This window comes from Prenolepis imparis, unplaced genomic scaffold (assembly GCF_030444845.1).
Source record: "Prenolepis imparis isolate NDT839.2.m4 unplaced genomic scaffold, iyPreImpa1.0 SCAF_3, whole genome shotgun sequence".
Classification (NCBI taxonomy): domain Eukaryota; kingdom Metazoa; phylum Arthropoda; class Insecta; order Hymenoptera; family Formicidae; genus Prenolepis; species Prenolepis imparis.
Window position 1 is genome coordinate 21,577,185 of NW_028141161.1, and position 22,476 is coordinate 21,599,660.

The 22,476-nt window shown below is 37.5% G+C and overlaps 2 protein-coding genes across 6 annotated transcripts in view; one reads left to right on the forward strand and one right to left on the reverse strand.

Moving 5' to 3' along the window:
- On the forward strand, positions 1-16,375 carry Jar (Myosin heavy chain 95F jaguar). 2 transcript variants are annotated; one of them, XM_083034418.1, is made up of 18 exons: positions 1-161; positions 8,153-8,346; positions 8,680-8,753; positions 8,875-9,004; positions 9,098-9,262; positions 9,431-9,843; positions 9,999-10,258; positions 10,342-10,499; positions 10,582-10,746; positions 11,338-11,561; positions 11,732-11,923; positions 12,038-13,021; positions 13,153-13,292; positions 13,671-13,715; positions 14,181-14,301; positions 14,386-14,503; positions 14,644-14,862; positions 15,314-16,375. In XM_083034418.1, exons 2-18 carry the CDS (start codon positions 8,166-8,168, stop codon positions 15,463-15,465), a joined length of 3,741 nt encoding a protein of 1,246 aa, XP_082890544.1. In that variant the 5' UTR covers positions 1-161; positions 8,153-8,165; the 3' UTR covers positions 15,466-16,375. The 2 variants fall into 2 exon arrangements, with proteins under 2 accessions (XP_082890544.1, XP_082890545.1); XM_083034419.1 differs by lacking the exon at positions 1-161 and adding an exon at positions 5,858-6,227.
- LOC145934132 (fatty-acid amide hydrolase 2-like) overlaps positions 13,743-22,476 on the reverse strand; it is a 24,295-nt gene continuing 15,561 nt past the window's right edge. The window contains exons 5-11 of one of the 4 annotated variants that reach the window (XM_083034423.1): positions 18,235-18,346; positions 17,823-18,109; positions 17,643-17,738; positions 17,049-17,216; positions 16,779-16,961; positions 16,523-16,651; positions 13,743-13,914 (exon numbers count right to left, since the gene is read on the reverse strand). In XM_083034423.1, coding sequence (XP_082890549.1) covers positions 16,547-16,651; positions 16,779-16,961; positions 17,049-17,216; positions 17,643-17,738; positions 17,823-18,109; positions 18,235-18,346 — 951 coding nt within the window. In that variant the 3' untranslated portion in view covers positions 13,743-13,914; positions 16,523-16,546. Of the gene's footprint in view, positions 13,915-14,536; positions 14,914-16,182; positions 16,652-16,778; positions 16,962-17,048; positions 17,217-17,642; positions 17,739-17,822; positions 18,110-18,234; positions 18,347-22,476 lie in introns of those variants that run through there. The other 3 variants (XM_083034425.1, XM_083034424.1, XM_083034422.1) reach the window with 3 other exon arrangements.

Below are 22,476 nucleotides of genomic sequence, written 5' to 3' on the forward strand. Positions count from 1 at the left end.
CGGAAACGGCCGCTGATCGCCGAGCTAGCTAGCCGCTCGCTCGCTCGCTCATTCCGGCCGCGGTAACCCGCAGTTGCATGTCGGATTTTGTGCCCGTGCGTTGTAGTTTCGATCCGGTTGCTTGGCTGGCTGTCTTTCGCACTCGGTGAAGACCGCTCTCGGTGAGTAAAACCTCTTTTTGGATCTCTTTAAAACCTCGTCTGACCCGCGTTTATCCCTCGAAATCGAACTCCGCGAAGATCATTTCGGCGCCTTCGCTCGAACGAGCGATTATTATTTCGACAGGTGTCAATAAATAAACGGTAACAGTTGTTGACTTCGTGACTGGTTCGTTCGATGATAATGAATCGATTCGAAGATGATAACTTTGCGAGAATATAGAATGTAGAATAACAAAGCCGGTCGAATCGGAGCAACTTGTGTCAACGAACGTCGGTATTCAAAGACAGCTGACGTATAGCTCTTTAGAAATACAGTCAAGGCTATATATGAAGGATCTTATCTTTCCTCCTATTCAAATAATATTTCCATTCAAATAATATTTCTGAATAAGAGCTCCGAATTTGGAGCTCAACGCCTCAGAGAAGAAATTCGCGACGTTCGACGTTATCTCTATTTTACGAGACACGCGAAGAATACAATGACTCGATAGAGAGCAAGAAAGAAAAAAAAATTCTAATTATCATTCGCATATTAGATTAACGATAATTTATCGGCGAGAATGATTCAGAACGTTTTACGTAACGCGCGTATTTCTCCTCTATATACCTATATGCGGTGAGAATCGGAGCGGGAACGAGGAAAAATATTGCCGGACGAATTTTTGTTTTCAACGACCGGCACTCTCTAATCTAGTCCGTGATTAGGGGAGTGGAACGATAAAGGAGAAGGAGAAGCAGGTGCAGTGCAAATGCGAATGCAAAAGCGAAAGAATTAGTGTGTAAACCTGCTTAAACGCCTACTAGTAAAACTATCCGGTAGTCAGGGGGCGAGAAGAGGGAAGAAAAGGGAAGTGATGAAGAAAAAGAAATGGCGTTTGCGCCCGCGATATGGCGAAATATCGCGGGGCGAGCTTTCGCAAAAACAGAGAGGCCGCGTAATTATTATACTCGACGTCGACTCGGTGCGTGCATCGCGTTTTTTTTTTTTTTTTACCTTCCGATGCGTTCTCTTCTCTCGCAACCGTGTCTCTCTTCCGCAAAAGCGGGAGAAAGCGATCGCGATTTCGGATCATCCTATGATAACGATAAACGCGATTGATAGCGATTAGGACGCGCGAAAGAGTTCTCCTTCTAGAGATAAAAGCTCCAGATATATAAAAAAATCGGAGTACAAATGTGTGACCCATCATATGGGCGTTTAAAGAATTAATATCCGAATTTATTTTCGATACACTATTATTGCGAGTTTTAAATTTATTAATCTTTGACATATCGAAAGTAGTTTCCCATTATACTTTGTAATTTTTGCATCATTAATATTTCTTATCGAGATTATGACGCCTTGCGTCATATAAAGTTCTTCTCGAGAGCCAAGTTTGATCGTTGACATCATATTAATTGCATGCTCCTCTTAATCGGGGATACTTAAACCAATTTCACGATTCCTCGGAATTCTTCTCGTTAAACGCTCGAGAAGACGTTATTATCTCACTTTATACGTAAAAATATTAATTTCAGATCTCGAAGAAGCTCGATTTATCCTCGAGTGCTTTCAACACACGATCAAACTTTTATATACCTACATTTTGCAGTGCGATCTATTTATTCGGAATGACATTGAGTATTAATTAATATAAATTTCGCGTATTATTCACGACCTTCTGTGTGCAACCTGCAACAAAAGTGCATACGGGAGAAACAATACGCTATTATGTTTCGCTATTTGCTCGCTTCGCTTCGCGACACGTGCGAAAGTCATCAAGAAATCGGAGACGTTTTACATTAGACGTTTCTCTCGTTTTTTTAGCGAAAGTTAAAGTCGGCGAAAGCGAGTTTGAACAGAAGATCGAGATTAACCCTCTCCGCGCGTTTGGCCGCCCGTGAAAAAAAAGCGTCTCGCTTTTTTCGTGGATCAGCCAAGCGTTTTACGTATGACGTATGACAGACATGCACGTTACGCAACCGCGGGAAGAGAGAAGAATTGCTCCGATCCTTTTATACATTACACGTATAGGTAGGTGGGCGTGAGAGACGAGGATATCCGTGACTCACGCACCTCTCTCGATCCCGATCGTGTGTACTTGAACGTGAATCGTCGACCACTTCCGATACCGGTTCTCTATATTCAGAGCGACTCGTGGGCGAAAAATTTGCATTAATGATTTTCCGTTGAGATTCGTTTTTTTAGTCGCACGAAATATTATTGACAAAATTTATTAAATTAGATAAATATAAAATTAATTAGATTAATAAGAGTATATTTAAAGGATGATGATTAATGCACCGTGTAAACAGTACATTTACATCTGGCAATGGTATAGTGACAATTAATATGTCACTTTTCTCGTGGGCGAAAAATTCGCATTAATGATCTCTACGTTAGCTTTTTTTAATTGCGCGAAGAAATACATTGTTAATGAGAAAAAAAATTACGTATTAACTGTCACACTATCATTGTCATAGAGATGATATAAATATATTATTTATACAGAACATTTAAATCATTATCCCTCAAATATATTCTCATTATTATAATTTATTTTATATTTATATTTATATTTTTTTAATGAAAAAAATACATTGTTATTACTATTTTAAACAATGATACTATGCAGAATAATATAAAGTTAAATTAATTATGATGTCCGCAATTATCTCGTGAAATTGACCGAGCATTGTTCTGTATAATATATCTGATTGGATTGAAATGAGGTGCAAAATATGCGCAGCTAGATTAATCAGTGCAAAATGCCGAGCGGAACTCGATGTAAATGGGAGAGACGGCGGGACCAAAAGCTCGACCCACTGCACTCGATTTAATCACCAAGTGTCCTCGATGACAGCCATGGTGCGAAGGTTGTTCCAATTAATGTTAAACGATGTAAAACGTGTCGAAATATATCGACGCGAGCAATCTCTGTCTCGCGCGAATGATGAATTTATTATAATTAAATCGCATTTGCTGAAACTGACGTTTATATTGAAATAATTTTCACTTGATGAGAAAAAAACCTTATCGTTTAGAAATGTGTATTCTCAAAAATTTTTTAATATTCTTTTAATAATTTTTGATACCTTCTGTTTCGCGCATTATAGATATTATTCGTAATTAATAAAACAGGGAATTTTTTTAAAAAATACGATATAAATTTGATGATGACATTTCTCTTTCTCTCTTAGTATAGAAACCTTCAGACATTTTGATTTCGATTCACCAAGAAAATATTAAAGATAGGACCATACCTCTATCAATATAATATTATTCTATCGAGAAACCGGGTCACGATAAAATTCACAGATGATGTTTGTTGTTTTTTTTTGTGTATTTTAGCTACGGTGGGGGGAAATTCGTTGCGCGCTCACGCGTGTCTCCCCTTTCTATTCTGTATGCCGGTCCCACCTGCCGTTTCCTGCTTCCTCTCGTATCCCTTTCATTCCCTTCCGACGAATTAGGGAGGCGCGACGCACCTCCGCACGCAAAGTGCATTCGACATTGAAAAAAAAGCACCGATCTCCCGTCGGTCGACTATCTTTATTAAGCGTGAGGTCGCGAAAGAAGGCGGAGAGGGAGCCGCACCTCGCTTTGGAGAACAATACGTAAGAGAGCGCGGACTTAAACATACACGTCGAGTAGAAAGAAGGACTCCGGGGTAAAGGGCTGCTGGGAGGATCGATATCTCCGCTTCAGACCGCGGATTGAGAAGAAACGAGAAAAGGAGAAAAAAAGGGTTAATGACGCACGCGGAAGGGGAAGAGAGAAAGAGAGAAACGATGCAACATCTGGACGTTACGGTTTCTTACTGCTATATAGAAGAAGAAGGTGAACGAACCGATCTTCGAACGAACGATCCTTCGCCTCTTTTTCTCTCCTCTCTCTCTCTCTCTTCTCTCTTCGCGATGTGCATCTTGCGCTCTCGACACGCAGAAGATTGCTTCGGATGCCTTACATGCTTAGATGCCGCGACCATGTGTTGCAACCGCATTGTCCGCTTCATTCGAGTGCATCACATCGTTTCGGGAGTTAGAGTCGATTAAATTCGACAATTTACAGGAGAATTTCAGCGAATCCGCTATGTCGGATGCCCTGTTTACGCCGCGCTTATGATGCGTTTCCGTGGATGCAAGAGCGATGCAAAACGCGACGGTGCAGACGACTCGCCGCGAGTGTCCTGGGGATCGACGCAAGGATTTACCGGTGGCTTTTACCGTTACGATATCTCTAACGGGAGATGCGCGACTGGAGAGAAAGAGAGAAAGAGAGAATACGACAGAGAACAAGGCAATTTCTCTCGCGCTTTCCAGATCGGTCGCGCGCAGGTTTCAGGCAGTCGACTTCACCGTGATATATATTTTTATATGCATATATTAAGCGGAAATATCTGATGCCTTAGCCTCAGTTAAAAGAATTAAATTTCCTCTCGACGCGTCGAGATATGTATTTTATTTCGATTAAAAAAAAAAACAACGCAGGGTTCAACGAAGATACACGAAAGATGAGGATATGTATATTTAGTATAATATTAAGATTGTTGAGAAAATAATGCCTACATTTCTTCTTCTCAGAAAAACTATTTATTTAACAGGTTTGAAACACACACAGTATACATGGATATATATTTCCTCTTTATGCATATATTATTTTTCAACATAATCTTCATCAACTTCTATAGCCTTACGCCAGCACGATACAAGTGCATGTTTGCCTTTACTGTACTAGCTCTTGTCCTATCCACATATATAATCATGTGCTCACTGCTTGAATCGCGCTTTCATCATTTTCCAAACTTTGTTTCGCAGAGTGCATCTTTAAATGGCCCAAAAGTTGGATATCAGAAGCAATCGCTAAATTGTGCTCCCCTATTCATCCTATAGTTCCGATCTGGCTCTTTCCGATTTTCGGAATACATCTCTTTGAGCCACTTAAAGATATCTCTGCGGTGCCAGATTTGAAGATGACGAGGGCGCAATTCAAGCGGTGAGGACATGGCTACGTGAACAAAACAAGAGCTGATACAGTAAAGGCAAACATGCACTTGTATCGTACTGGTCTAAGGCTATAAAAGTTGATGGAGATTATGTTGAAAAATAATATACGTAAAGAGAAAACATCCATGTGTATTGTGTGAAAATTTCAAATCTGTTGAATAAATAGTTTCTGAGAAAAAAAAATGTAAGGCATTTATTATTTTCTGAACAATCCTAATAAATAGAAAATAAAAAATTATACATCTTACGCGGCGCTTGCTCTTGTAAGCAGAAACACGTTGCATTCGGCGATTGCATTCGTATGCAAATGCAACACCGTATCGCGGGGTTAGCGCACCCGAGGTGCACCAGAGAACGGATGTCGAAGCTTTTTCGAAATTCTGTCACGGTGTGTATAAACACGAGACGCAACGGCTCGTGACGACCTTTGATCACGCAGTCATGACTGTCGATCGTCGAACCTGGAAACCACCATGGGGGAAAATATATATGCGTGAGCGGCTATTTTTTTTTTGTCGTTCGCCAACAACGACGACGATGACGACGACAAGACGCTTCTCCTCTATATCCGCCTGTCTGTCTGTCTGTCTGTCTACCTATGCCTACCTGCCTGATTTTATCGCCGACTGCGCAATCTCCTAGCGTGTCCGCCGCGCCGCACTGAACTCGAAAATCATCGCGAAAGAATAATCATCGCGTTACGTAATCGAGAAAATTGTCTCCGCGCGCGATACGGACAGGTGGACGAAAATTGACGAGTAACGGTCATAATGTCGCTGCGATAAGAAAGAAATACATAAGTCTGACAGTTTGCATATTTGTTTTTAACAAGGATCCGCGGAAATATTTAATAATGATAATCTTTATAGTGCAAGAGTGACGTAAAGCGGGCAATAATGTTTTGTTTTACGTGTTTGCGACAAAAAGCGAGGCTACAGCTGGCGTGCTGATATAATGCCTATTCTGAACGATAAAAAAAAATAAATATAAATTTGTGTGCGCATATAAAAGTTGTTGAGACGGAGATATCTACATGCTCAAGCGACATAATATATTTTATTGCGATCAGCTATAGTATATGTAATTATTTATTTTAATTCAAAGTGTCTAATATTTAAAAATTTTATTTTCAAGGAAAAATTGTCTCCCTAAATCGCCTAAAAAATATATAATTAAATTTTTGGTCGCGAGATCTGTATATTGCATATATAAAACAATAATCTTATAAGTAGCTTCCAAAAAATCCAGTTAAACAGTATATATAATTATATTATTACATCATATCTTTTATCGTATTTTATCAATAAAATGATATTTAATTTTTCGGGCAGACTCTTCTTAATTAATGGAAAGAGATATACAATTTGATAAATAAGATAGTAGTCAATATCAAGTTCGTTATTTAAAGAAGTTCCCAGACGATGCAGCTGCACCGTATAATTACGATGAGTAACGACGATTATTTCGAGCTCGTCTCAGTCGCACCTTTCGTCATCGCGTTATCTCGATAACGCCTCGTGATAAGCGATAAATTCGAGCACGGAATTTCAATTTTTGCGTCGACCGCCTCAAGCTGAAAGTGAAGAACTAACAATAAGAGCCTAAAATACGAACGACGTTAAAACGTGAATCTAGTTTTAGGAGAACTAGTTGTTTGAACCACGGATAAGCTTTATTACAGGATTATCTTCCGCGATCATTACTTGAGACGTATCATTATGCACGTACAGGATGTCCCAGAATCAACAATCCTAACTTTACTGGCAGTAAAAGATCTTTTCAATAGTTTCGAATGCTCTATTTAAAATAAAACTGAATTTTCTGAAATACGTAAAATTAATTAGATAATAAATTTTATTTGAAAAATCAAACAGGAAATAAAAAATATTTTTACGATTCTCAAATTCATACAAGACTGAAGGAACCTTTTATAAAGGTTTATACAAGACAACTTCTCGACCTCATCGAATAGCTAGAGTTTACAATTTTATTCTCATGTATTTACATATGATATATATACTTTGACAACACACTGATAGCTAATCATTTATCACAATCATTTATCCAAAGCTCTTTAAATACGCGAGAAGTCTCTCCGATCTAGCCGCTAACTTGGTTCTTCATGAATATGACTAGCCTTTATCGACCGAACGTCGTAACACTTTTGTTGCTTCTTCCGTCAATAATGCACAGCTTGGAATAAGACCGCGGGATTGGACGAGTGCTAAGAATCTCTCCATTCAGCATACCTGGTAGAGCGCCGGAAGTCGGACGAACAAAGACTCATTCGTCGGAAATCTCTCCGACGATGGCAGAGAGAAAGTGTACATCTACAAAAGGCTGTCGTCGACGACTTTACGTTTCGTACAAGCGAATATAATTTTATTTCATTATTCATTTCGACATTGCACTTGTTTCTCTCGGTGTAATTACTTTCTTTAAATGATTATATATTCCAAAATTATACTTTCAACATTTTTATCGACTTCAAATTAACCAAAAAGAGTCAACTAAGGAGAACGAAAAAGTCTTAGGATATGTCTTAGGATACGCCAGCGATGAAATATTTTTATAATATTTCTCATAAATAATGCAATTGTATCTCGTTAAAATTACAATGTATATTATACGGAACATAAGTTCCCAGTAATGTGGCTTTCTCGCATAACAGATCAGAATAAATAGTTATATTCCAAAATCATAAATACCTCAACATTTTCTGTCGACTTCAAATTAATTAAAAAGAATCTATTAAGGAGAACGAAAGTGTCTTAGGATACGAGGTATATAATATATCAGCGATAAAATATTTCTGTAATAATATTTCTCATAAATAATTCAATTGTATCTCGTTGGAATTACAATTTATATGTACGGAACATAAGTTTCCCAGCTGACGCGGCTTTCTCGCATACCGGAGATCAAAATAACGACGATTGCAAAGAGCACTATATTGTTTCGACCGTGCGACCGCGTATATCTGTATATTTCTGCATTTTTTTCAGAGTGAAGCTCGGGATGGAGAACCAGCAGGTATGGGTCCGGGACCCGCAAGAGGGTTTCATAATCGGGAAATTCGCGGACATGGTGGACGGGGACGCCTTGATCATCCCGCTGGATCCGAAATATCCGCAGCGCACCTGTCCGCTGGACGAGGTCTATCCCGCCGGCGAATACACCAAAGACGTCGAGGATAATTGTAAGTTCTTCCCTCTCCCAAATTCGATAATTGTTCGATTTAGCCAAAAAAAATATTAATACGATAATTTTACGCTATGAAATGTTAAGGGGAGAACAAAGAACGTAATGAAGAGAGATACGTTAGCGCCCGTTCCCTCGATTGTTACACACCGTGACGAACTTGTTTCGTCCGAGCTCTATACCGAGAGCAGATTAAGATCGCGCGGTCACGCTAACTTCTCACACGACTTTCGCTCTTTTGCAAAGGCACTTTCACTGATATTCTTTATTTATATATATATTTTTTTGTTTGTCATTTTCTTCTTTCTAAATTAAATCTCCTCATCATCAGGCGCCCTGATGTACCTGAACGAGGCCACGCTGCTGAACAACATACGCACTCGCTATTTCAAGGACAGAATATACGTGAGTAATTATGCGTGTGGTGACGCGTTCGAGTCAAGTAATCGCTCCTTCAACATTATCATCATCATCATCATCATCACGAGACCTTTTTTAAACTCTCGTTACGCTATTCCGGTTGCAGACTTACGTGGCCAACATTTTGATAGCCGTGAATCCGTATTACGAGGTGAAAGACCTTTACTCGCCGCGGACAATCAAGGCTTATCAAGGGAAGTCCCTGGGCGAGACGCCTCCGCACGTCTTCGCCATCGGTACGTGACAATGCTCTTCTTTTTTCTTCTTCTTCCCATCGTTAATTCGGCGACGGTACAGAGTACGGGATCCTTCCTTTTTTATGTTCGCAGGCGATAAAGCGTTCAGAGACATGAAAGTGTTGAAACAATCCCAGAGCATTATCGTATCCGGCGAATCGGGAGCTGGGAAGACCGAGTCGACCAAGTATCTCCTGCGATATCTCTGCGATCTCTGGGGCTCGACTGCCGGCCCGATCGAACAGAAGATCCTCGACGGTAAAGAAAAACGCGACTCGAACATAATTGATTCAACATAAATAATGGGATGATATTTAAAAATTCCGTAAATCTACGTGACTCAAAAGAGCTGCTTTAATCAAGCGTCTAGATTCTCGATGTCATCCATTTAGCACATTCTACAATTATTTATCATCGTATCCGCAGCGAATCCGGTGCTGGAAGCCTTCGGCAACGCAAAGACGAAGCGCAACAACAACAGCTCGCGTTTCGGCAAGTTCATGGAGGTCCACTTCGACTCCAAGTGCCAGGTGGTCGGCGGCTACATCTCCCACTATCTGCTGGAGAAGTCCAGGGTGTGCCTACAAAGCCCGGATGAACGCAACTACCACGTGTTCTACATGATGTGCGCTGGCGCGCCGGCCGATTTGCGCGCCAAGTTGGCCATCACCAAGCCGGACGATTTCTATTACCTAAGGAACGGCTGTACCCAATACTTTTGTACCGCGAGCTCGGAAAAACGGCTGAACGAGGCGCAAAAGAGTCGCGAGCAGGTGCAGAAAGGCAGCTTTCACGATCCCATCTTGGACGACGTTGATGGCTTCAACGCAATCGATCAGGTAATTTCTGTTGAACGAAAAATGCCGTTTTAAACAATATACTTAATTATTATTCTTGCCTATAATAATTTTCAAAATTTTTAATTTTACTTTTTTAAATCTTTTCGCGTGTATATTGTTTTTTCTTTATACATTCTTTATTACCTTTATTATAGGCGTTCACTCGACTCGGTTTAACGGATGCCGAACGCATGGAGATCTATACGATGGTGGCAGCGGTGCTTCATCTCGGCAACATCACGTTCGAGGACAATCCGGAGGACACTAAGGGCGGTTGCAGAATAACTGTCGACTCGGAAAAGGCGGTGGCAATATCCGCCAAATTACTGGGGGTGGATCCCGAAGAGCTGCGACAAGCTTTGGTCTCGAAGGTGATGCAGACCAGTCGGGGTGGCATTAAAGGAACGGTTATCATGTAAGTCAAACGAGATAACATTTCGAATGACTCTTGCACGGTCTCCTTCGATCGTTTTTATTAATTTGTCTGATCGCGAATAGGGTACCGTTGAAAGTCTACGAGGCTAATAACGCCAGGGACGCTTTAGCGAAGGCCATTTACAGCAAACTATTTGATCACATCGTCGCGCGAATTAACAAGAGCATACCCTTCAAGGCTTCGAGTTACTATATCGGCGTGTTGGACATTGCGGGATTCGGTGAGTGAATTTATTCTCGATCATTGAAAACACTCACTTTGATATTATAATAAAAGCTCTCGCAATAAATTTTCTTTTATAGAATATTTTAAAGTCAACAGCTTCGAGCAGTTTTGCATAAACTATTGCAACGAAAAGCTTCAGCAGTTCTTCAACGAGCGGATCTTGAAATACGAACAGGAGCTTTATGCTCGAGAGTCCTTGAACGTTCCGAAAATCTCCTACGTCGACAATCAGGATTGCATTGGTACGTGAAATTAAAAAAAATATAAAATTTTTTAAACTCTAAATCTGCTCATCATCTATTTTTTAAAATACTAGAACAACACAAGCGCGCGTTACACGCACGCCATTCTTCGATTTTATATAAAAAAAAAGATATTTTTATATAAAGTTTGTTTAAACTTGATTAATATTTTTTGATAGAAATCAGTTGATTAAAGCGTTAATTTGTCAATTAAATTATAAAATAATATGTTTTAATTAGTACGTAATAAAAATTATAAAATAATATGTTTTAAATAAAATGTTATAGTACTTTAAACTCGATTAATTTTCGCGAAAAACGTTTAAACTTTGAATTCAAAAATTAAAGCCTGTGTAAGTCGTAGAGCATTCGCTGAGGGCTCATTTTGTAGGTCTTGAAGAGACCTTTAAAACGACAGATCGTTAGATTATTTCGTTATTTTTTAACGTAACGCTAAAAGCAGCGCCATTTTGTTTTCATTTAAAATAAATTTTTTATTTAGAAATAATTTATTTAAGTTTATTATTTCGCGAATGACAAATAGCGCTCTACAAGTTTTAGAAATAAGTCATAAATCATGCCATCTTTTAGATTTAATCGAATCGAGGAATACGGGCATCTTCAGCTTGCTGGACGAGGAATCGAAACTGCCGACTCACAGTTTCGCGCATTTCACCAACGAGGTTCATCGTGCGTGGAACGGTCATTTCCGCATCACTTTACCGCGAACGTCACGATTGAAGGCTCATCGAGAATTACGCGACGACGAGGGTTTCGTGATTCGCCATTACGCCGGCGGTGTCTGCTACCAAACGGTAAAATGACGCATTTCGTTCAAAACTACAGCGAGCGATGTATAAAACCGTTACCGTAAACCGCTTTTAATGAAGCCGTAATTCTTTCGGATATTTTTTTGATTTTTTTTTATATATATTACTATATACTTTGGACTTTTAATAATTAAATTTTTATTTTGATCTTGCAGAACCAATTTATCGAGAAGAACAATGACGCGTTGCACGCTTCTCTGGAGGCGCTCATTCAAGAGAGCGGCAGTAAATTCCTTAGGACGCAGTTTGCCAATCATTCCTTGCAAAAGGGGAAGCTCAACTTTATCAGCGTCGGCAGTAAATTCAAAACGCAGCTAGGCGAACTTATGGACAAGCTGAAGAGTAATGTAAGAAATATCTTTTTACTTTCTCAAATTCTTTTCAATATTTTCCAATTTTTTTTTTATTTCTACCTTTATTTCAATCCATATTGTCAAACATTTCTCCGTCTGCATTTTTAGGGAACAAATTTCATAAGATGCATCAAACCAAACAGCGATATGGTGGCGCATCAATTCGACGGGAACAGTATTATGCATCAGCTCCGCTGTTCGGGAATGACTTCGGTTCTGGAACTGATGGAACACGGCTATCCCAGCCGAGTGCCGTTCCATGAACTCTACAATATGTACAAGTCTTATCTACCGCCGGAACTGGCCAAACTGGATCCCAGATTCTTCTGCGAGGCGCTGCTTCACAGTCTCAAGCTGAATCAGAAGGACTTCAAGTTCGGCATCACTCGGGTCTTCTTCAAACCGGGCAAATTCGCCGAGTTCGACCGGATCATGAAGTCCGATCCGGAGAATCTGCGCAGGCTGGTCGCCAACGTGAAAAAGTGGCTGCTAAAGTCGCGCTGGAACAAGATGCAGTTTTGCGCGCTGTCGGTGATCAAACTGAAGAACAAGATCATCTATCGGCGGCAACATCTGATCGTACTGCAAAAAACGGCGAGGATGTATATCGCGAAGAAGCAGCATCGGCCGCGCATTCGCGGCATCGTGAAGATCAAGAATCTGCGGAAGCAACTGACGCGAATGGAGGAGACCGCGGATCAACTGAAAAATCGGAAGAAATCGACCCAGGACATGAAGAGACTCGACGACGACTTAGAGAGGGCCATGCGCAAGATCAAAGACAATCCGAGGATCGCACCGGCGGAGATCGACAGTCTCTATACGTCTCTGGTGAATCAGGTGAACAAGCAGATGGCCTCTCTGCAAGATATGGTGAAGCAGCAGAAGATCGCCGAGGAACAGGCGAGACTGAAGAAGATTCAACAGGAGCTCGAGCTCGAGAAGAAACGCAAAGAACAGGAAGAACGCAAAAAGAAAGAAGAAGTCGAGAACAGAAGGAAGAAACTCGATATGGAAGCGAGAAGAAAGATCGAAGAGGAACAGAGGAGAAGGCAAGAAGAAGAGGATCAGAAGACGGCGGTTGCTCTTCAGGTTCGTTGAAATTTTTCGAATAATTATTGAACAAATTCTCTGTTTTTATTATTATACTATTAACTTTTTTATAAATTATTTTATTAATTCGTTCGAAACATAAGCTTTATTTTTATACTTATTATTGGAAGGCCCAATTGGAAAAGGAGGCCATGGAGGAAACTCGATATCGGGAGTTACTCGAGCAAGAAAGAAGAGACCACGAACTTGCGGTCAGACTTGCTCAGGAATCCAATGGCCAAGTGGAAGATTCGCCGCCGCCTGCGCGAAGGTAAGAATCGAGATATTTATAAAAGAGATCGATTTTAGAATCGACGCGGTAACTTTATGCATTAATATTAATATAATTTATGTGGATAATTATATGCGTGATTTAAGCGAAATCTAAAGTACCTAATATCAAGCAGATATGTTTAAAATATTACAAATTTAAAAAAATCAATCTTAGGTAATATCTTCAATTGATATATATGATTTAGAATCGATATACGCGATGAATTAAATAACGAATGGACGCGTAATCGATTGAAATGCAAGTTATCTAATTGCATTATCTTAATCTTGATCGATAAACGCGTCGATCGATCATTCTTGTCGTCGCGTCGTAAAGTTAATTAAAATAAAATATTTTTTGTTTAAAATCACGCAGTGGCTCCGACGTACGAGTATCTACGAACAACAACAGGCTAATGAGGTATTGTATAATTAATCGGGTTTTTTTGCATGAACGACTAACCAGTTTGAGAAAATTTTATTCCTTTCTCGATCCAATTAACACTCCAATCATATTAATTTCCGTTGATCGATTCTTCAATGAATTTCATTCTCGGATAAATTATTCTCTTGACCTCCGGAGAAAGATTACTCATAGGCTATCGTTTGAAGAATCTCTGCTGTAAAAAATGACATTCTTGCTGTATTTCTGGATGTGTATTGGCTGTAAAAAAAATGTATTAGCCCAATATTTCTCGGTTTCCATCTTTCGTAGAACCTCATGCATGACTCGCCAATTTCAACAAGTGCAAGTTTAATAACATTTTGACCTCCTAGACTAATGCGAAAACGGAAACGCTTATACTAATCGAAAATTGCATAATATTTGTGAAATCTCGCGATTATTAACGTGCTATTTTCTAATGCACGTTTGTTCGCGACGTAGATCGGAACAGGTGCGTAATCAGCAAGCGGCTATGAGCAACAAAAAGTACGACCTGTCCAAGTGGAAATACTCGGAGCTGCGAGACGCAATTAACACGTCCTGCGACATCGAGTTGCTGGAGGTACGTTCATGATTACGATGTCGATTAGATAATCGTATATACCTATATAATGTCCTTTATTAAGAGAAATAAAAAATCTCCCAGGCTTGCCGTCACGAGTTCCATCGTAGATTGAAGGTCTATCACGCCTGGAAGGCGAGGAATCGCAGGCGAACGACCATGGACGAGAATGAACGGGCGCCCAAGTCCATCATGGAGGAAGGTAGATAAATTACAAATAATAACGATACAATAGTTACAAATTAAAATATTGTAAATTAATAATAATTATGATGTATGTATAAGTATAAATCGTGATTAATTTGAAAAAAAGAAAACAAATGAATCGATTGCGCGTTCCAGCTGCAAGAACACCGAGGACAGCGTTGAAGCAGCAGATAGTCGAGTCGTCGCAGAGATACTTCCGGATCCCCTTCGTCCGTTCCTCGGGGGCGGGTCAGCAAGACAATAATAATCACGGCGGCGGCAAGAGGGGCTGGTGGTACGCGCATTTCGACGGACAATACGTGGCACGGCAGATGGAACTTCATCCCGATAAACCGCCTATACTTCTCGTAGCAGGTAAAGTCCTTCGACGATCCTTACGTCTACCGATCGATGTGACGATTCTCTCTTGGAGAAATAAAAAAAAATCGCGTGTATTTTGAATGTAAAAGTCTAAAAACACGTGAACGGCCATGGACATAAGAGTCTACTGATCTCCGAACTTTTAGTAAATTATAATAAATCAACAGAGCTAATGGAATGTAGAGAAGGCGGAAAAATTTTTATCTACAAATATTTCGAAATGAAACTGCGTTGATAAATTTGAGTAATAAACTTGATTTTTAATATCCGGATACGCTCGACGTATAATTTATCGCATTTCATAAATAAATTATTAACGAATAATTTATTTATTATATAAATAATTTATAAATAAGTTATTAATAAACGCGTGCCATAATATTTTGAACCGTACTGCATTTCTCGTGTTGGAGAAGAAATGGAAATTTTTTTCTCTGTTTGCCAGGCGTCGACGATATGCAGATGTGCGAGTTGAGTCTGGACGAGACCGGATTAACGCGAAAACGCGGCGCCGAGGTCCTGGAACACGAGTTCAATCGCGAGTGGGAAAAATATGGTGGTAAACCATACATACCGCCATGCGATCGCAAAAAGTGATGGCTTCTTGCTTCGGAGAACTTCCGTTTATGTAAAAAAAAAAAAAAAAAATATATATGTCCTCGGAAAGCAACGTGGAAGTTTGGGCGATCGATATTTGTGTATTTTACATATTATAGCCTTTTGCGTCCGATGCAGTGTGTAAAATGCGATTCTTTCTGTGCCTTGCAAAGTGTGTCGCACGAATTCTACATATACATACACATACACACGTCTGCAATTTATAAATTAAATCGCAACTACACGAATTGAATGTGTCGACGAAATTTTCATCAGCCTAAATATCGCTTATCTCGTCAGAAAGTGGGGGAGGTCCTATTTTTTCTAGAATGTGGCTTCTACCGGTTCTAAGTTATCTAGTTTTACTACCGGTTTTAGTTGTCAATCGATCAGTATTTCGTAAATAATAAACGCGTTTATATTAAAATTATGATCTATAAAATCGGGTCTCTAAACATTTAGAGGTATGTATAGAATGATACGACGAGATGTAATCGAGGTTCCTTGTATTAGGCTTGTGCATCGTTTTCGAGCTACACAGAGATGTGTAAGCTTTTGTTATTTATAAGATCCGCGTTAATTCAATAGCGATAATATTTATCGCATAAGTCGCGTTTCAAATAATGATTAATAAAGATGATGCAGAAGAACGGATATATAACAAACGATTTATGCTGCAATAGTAAAGGGTAGAATCATTGTAGAAAAAAAACGCAGTGATGTATAAGTCGAATTAAATTTAACGAAAGTTTTCGCAAAAATTGCAAATTATAAAACGATAGTGATCTCATTCGGGTGATCTATCCATGTGGTTGTGCTGAGTATATATTAATATAATATTATATTAAGAGAGTTATATTAAGAAAATATTTATAAATATATATTAATAAATCTTTAGCAAAAGACAAAATATATCTTATTTGATTAATACGCATTCTCAAGTTTTTTGTTAAAACAGCTGTCTGTAAAAGACTATAAAAATAATTCCTTGCTAGCTTCATTATTTGCGCTTCGTTTTTCTATGCGAGAAAAAGTTGTAACATTATTTGTTACTTACAGAATAAACCATCTCGATAATTTGTTATTCGTTTATCGATATCGATGGTGGCACCCAGCCACCGAAAGCAGTCTCCAGCTCTTTCGCAACCGCCAGACACAGACGATCCTGATAAGGCGCGGCTATCACCTGCAATTTTTTTTATTTTTTAATGCAACTTTGTTCCATATAATGCTCTATTTCGAATTATTACTTGCACATTTTTAATTTTTATATTAGCTTTTGAGAGAAAGAGAAAACTGACTGATAAGCTTACCTGAACACCGATAGGCAATCCCTTGTGGTTGAGTCCCATCGGTATATGTACCGCAGGAAAGCCAAAAGTATTGAAAATACCGCAGTAGGCAATGTTCAGTGCTTCAAATAGACTAAATTCAGGAAGGACCGCCGGGCATCGGAAAGTCGGGTAAATAAATATTCCGTTCTCTCCCAATAGATCCTGCGCGAGAACGATGAAGAGAGAGATGACGAGAACCGCGAATAGAGATGCTTATGATAATTAATGGTAAACTCTCGGGACACTAACCAGTAACTTTTGCCGAATCTCTGTTCCCTGCTTCGTGTAATGCGTTAAATCCGATTCTGAGAATGGAAAACGTACCTCTAACATTATATTAGTGAAGATTGCCTGCATCGTGTGTTGCGACAAGCCGAATAGAGTTTTCAGGAATTCGATAACTGCATTTTTCTTCAGCTACGCAACAAAATAAAAGTTAATATCAAGAATGTAAATAAAAAAAAATAAAAAAAGCTGAATTTTATATTTGCATTTAAATATAATTTAAGAGAAAAAAATTCTCGTAACATTTTATATCTACGCAACACGTAGGTAAAATATGTTGCGTTCCAAATCTGAAGCGTTGCAGCAATATTGTGTAATATAATTTTATAGTAAAATATCTTGTATTTTCAACGCTGCCGGAACGTAACTTTCACGTGTCACGAGACAGAATTAGTCGATTAATTGAATTTTGCCGATATATATCTATATCAAAAGTAGGACTATTTTATGGGAACAATCAACTATAAGCTATAAACCCGAGTTATTTCATATAATAATTTTTGTGCGTGTTTTAAAAGAAATCATTTTGCGTATATAAGTGTATAAGTGCATAAATACGTTGAGATTATTGGTGTCCAGCAATATTTTAGGTGGATTCTTCTTCCATCTAGCGAACATAATCTCGACCATTTCGGTCGGCCACTCTATTGGCAACTGTAACATGTCAAGCAACTCTCTGTGTCAAATATTACATCATATAGAATAAATAATCGCCGTATAAACAACCGTCGTGAATACCTTCTCCGGACGAATATCGTATTGCGTAAAGTGCATCATGGCTCTCTGAACGCAATCTTCCATTTCCGGCGCTATCGATGACATACCGAATGCCTCGTCCATGCTGGATCGATAGTAAACCTTCAATTGACGTAGATTCACCAAATCATTAAGACGCAGGTTGCGATCGCACTTGGACGTCAGAACACTCATAAGCAGCCCGAGGTCCTCTGCGTATCTGGTCATCGGGCCGAAGGTCAAGAGATTTTGATCATACATTGGAAGGTGTCCTTCTGTCGGAACAATTTCTGTAAGAAGAAAAAGTACGATTAATATATATATAAAGTTAAAAAAGAAAAAATCGACAAAAGAATTACAATTAAAATATATTTAAAAAAATTATATATATATATTTTTTAAAAAATTAACTTACCAGACGTAGGCTTGTGTCCGAAAACGCCATTGAAAAGACTAGGTATTCTTATAGAACCAGCGAAATCCGAACCGATTCCAATCAAAGAAGCGCCTGATCCAAGCAACGCACCCTTGAAAGAAAATATACTTCAACACATTTTTCACTTTTTATTTTCTCTTTTTTATTTAACACTAGAACAACACAAGCGCGCGCTACGCGCGCGCCATTTCTCGATTTTATATATAAAAAAAATTTTTATATAATATTTTTATATAAAATTTGTTTAAATTTGATTAACATTTTTTGACAGAAATCACATAATTAAAGCGTTAATTTGCTAATTAAATTTTAAAATAAAAATATGTTATAAAAATAAAAAATGTTATAAATAATATTACAAATAATATGTTTACTACTTAAAACTCGAATAATATATTTCATTGTTCGCATATAACTTTTATATATATAATACAATGTACTATCGAAATATACAAGCAATAAATTTTGAATATTAAAAATCGATACTTTGTAGCAGCGGATCTTATATGGCGCAAAATTTATTATGTATATCAAATAAAAGAATTTGCACGCTCGTATCTATTTGGTATAAAAATAATCTGCAAACAACGTACTATTGAAAAAAACAAGCGATTAATTATTGGCTCTTTATATTAAATAAATACGAGCATGCAAATTATTTTATATAATATACATAACATAATTCCGCTCAGTGTAGGGTTCGCGGCTATAAAGTTTCATCTTTAACTATTCAAAAAAAGGATAGAATTCATAGCTTGTTTTTTTAGTAGTACATTTTATGCAGATTACTTTTATATCAAACAGATTCGAGAGTACAAATTTTTTCGTTTAATACACATAGTATAATTCTTCGTTATAGAATTTGCGCCGTATTTTATATATTTCAACAGTACATTATCTGCACAATATGATGGTACATCAGCATACAAACTTTTTGATCTAATATAAGTAAACTGAATCCGTACAAACTTTTTGATCTAATATAAGTAAAATTAATCCGCGCCGTATGGGATCCGCGGTTTAAAAATTTTATTTTTCAATTGTTTAGAGCGAGCCAAAAATTAATCTTGTATATATTTCAACTATATATTATATGCACATTATGATGGTACCATCAGCATACCAGCGTACAAACATTTTGATCGAATATACGTAAAATGAATCCGCGCCGTATGGGATCCGCGGTTTAAAAATTCTAATTTTCAATTGTTTAAAGCGAGCCAAAAATTATACTTTCATATATTTCAACTATATATTATATGCACATTATGATGGTACCATCAGCATACCAGCGTACAAACATTTTGATCTAATATACGTAAAATGAATCCGCGCAGTATGGGATCCGCGGTTTAAAAATTATAATTTTCAATTGTTTAAAGCTAGCCAAAAATTAATCTTGTATATATTTCAACTATATATTATATGCACATTATGATGGTACCATCAGCATACCAGCGTACAAACTTTTTGATCTAATATACGTAAAATGAATCCGCGCCGTATGGGATCCGCGGTTTAAAAATTGTAATTTTCAATTGTTTAAAGCGAGCCAAAAATTAATCTTGTATATATTTCAACTATATATTATATGCACATTATGATGGTACCATCAGCATACCGGCGTACAAACTTTTTGATCTAATATACGTAAAATGAATCCGCGCCGTATGGGATCCGCGGTTTAAAAATTTTAATTTTCAATTGTTTAAAGCGAGCCAAAAATTAATCTTGTATATATTTCAACTATATATTATATGCACATTATGATGGTACCATCAGCATACCAGCGTACAAACTTTTTGATCTAATATACGTAAAATGAATCCGCTCTGTATGGGATCCGCTGTTAAAAAATTTTATTTTTCAATTGTTTAGAGCGAGCCAAAAATTATTCTTGCATATATTTTAACATTACATTGACTGCACATTATGATGGTACCATCAGCATACCAGCGTACAAACTTTTTGATGTAGTATACGTAAAAAGAATCCGCGCCGTATGGGATCCGCGGTTTAAAAATTTTAATTTTCAATTGTTTAAAGCGAGCCAAAAATTATTCTTTCATATATTTTAACATTACATTGACTGCACATTATGATGGTACCATCAGCATACCAGCGTACAAACTTTTTGATCTAATATACGTAAAATGAATCCGCGCCGTATGGGATCCGCTGTAAAAAATTTTAATTTTCAATTGTTTAGAGCGAGTCAAAAATTATTCTTTCATATATTTTAACATTACATTGACTGCACATTATGATGGTACCATCAGCATACCAGCGTACAAACTTTTTGATGTAGTATACGTAAAAAAAATCCGCGCCATATGGGATCCGCGGTTTAAAAATTGTAATTTTCAATTGTTTAAAGCGAGCCAAAAATTATTCTTTCATATATTTTAACATTACATTGACTGCACATTATGATGGTACCATCAGCATACCAGCGTACAAACATTTTGATCGAATATACGTAAAATGAATCCGCGCCGTATGGGATCCGCTGTTAAAAAATTCTAATTTTCAATTGTTTAAAGCGAGCCAAAAATTATACTTTCATATATTTCAACTATATATTATATGCACATTATGATGGTACCATCAGCATACCAGCGTACAAACATTTTGATCTAATATACATAAAATGAATCCGCGCCGTATGGGATCCGCGGTTTAAAAATTATAATTTTCAATTGTTTAAAGCGAGCCAAAAATTAATCTTGTATATATTTCAACTATATATTATATGCACATTATGATGGCACCATCAGCATACCAGCGTACAAACTTTTTGATATAGTATACGTAAAAAGAATCCGCGCCGTATGGGATCCGCAGTTTAAAAATTGTAATTTTCAATTGTTTACAGCGAGCCAAAAATTATTCTTTCATATATTTTAACATTACATTGACTGCACATTATGATGGTACCATCAGCATACCAGCGTACAAACTTTTTGATCTAATATACGTAAAATGAATCCGCGCCGTATGGGATCCGCGGTTTAAAAATTATAATTTTCAATTGTTTAAAGCGAGCCAAAAATTAATCTTGTATATATTTCAACTATATATTATATGCACATTATGATGGTACCATCAGCATACCAGCGTACAAACATTTTGATCTAATATACGTAAAATGAATCCGCGCCGTATGGGATCCGCGGTTTAAAAATTTTAATTTTCAATTGTTTAAAGCGAGCCAAAAATTAAACTTGTATATATTTCAACTATATATTATATGCACATTATGATGGTACCATCAGCATACCAGCGTACAAACTTTTTGATCTAATATACGTAAAATGATTCCGCGCCGTATGGGATCCGCAGTTTAAAAATTTTAATTATCAATTGTTTAAAGCGAGCCAAAAATTAATCTTGTATATATTTCAACTATATATTATATGCACATTAAAATGGTACCATCAGCATACCAGCGTACAAACTTTTTTATCTAATATACGTAAAATGAATCCGCGCCGTATGGAATCCGCGGTTTAAAAATTTTAATTTTTAATTGTTTAAAGCGAGCCAAAAATTAATCTTGTATATATTTCAACTATATATTATATGCACATTATGATGGTACCATCAGCATACCAGCGTACAAACTATTTGATCTAATAAACGTAAAATGAATCCGCGCCGTATGGGATCCGCGGTTTAAAAATTTTAATTTTCATTTGTTTAAAGCGAGCCAAAAATTAATCTTGTATATATTTCAACTATATATTATATGCACATTATGATGGTACCATCAGCATACCAGCGTACAAACATTTTGATCTAATATACGTAAAATGAATCCGCGCCGTATGGGATCCGCGGTTTAAAAATTTTAATTTTCAATTGTTTAAAGCGAGCCAAAAATTAAACTTGTATATATTTCAACTATATATATTATGCACATTATGATGGTACCATCAGCATACCAGCGTACCAACTTTTTGATCTAATATACGTAAAATGAATCCGCGCCGTATGGGATCCGCTGTTAAAAAATTCTAATTTTCAATTGTTTAGAGCGAGCCAAAAATTATTCTTTCATATATTTTAACATTACATTGACTGCACATTATGATGGTACCATCAGCATACCAGCGTACAAACTTTTTGATGTAGTATACGTAAAAAGAATCCGCGCCGTATGGGATCCGCGGTTTAAAAATTTTAATTTTCAATTGTTTAGAGCGAGCCAAAAATTAATCT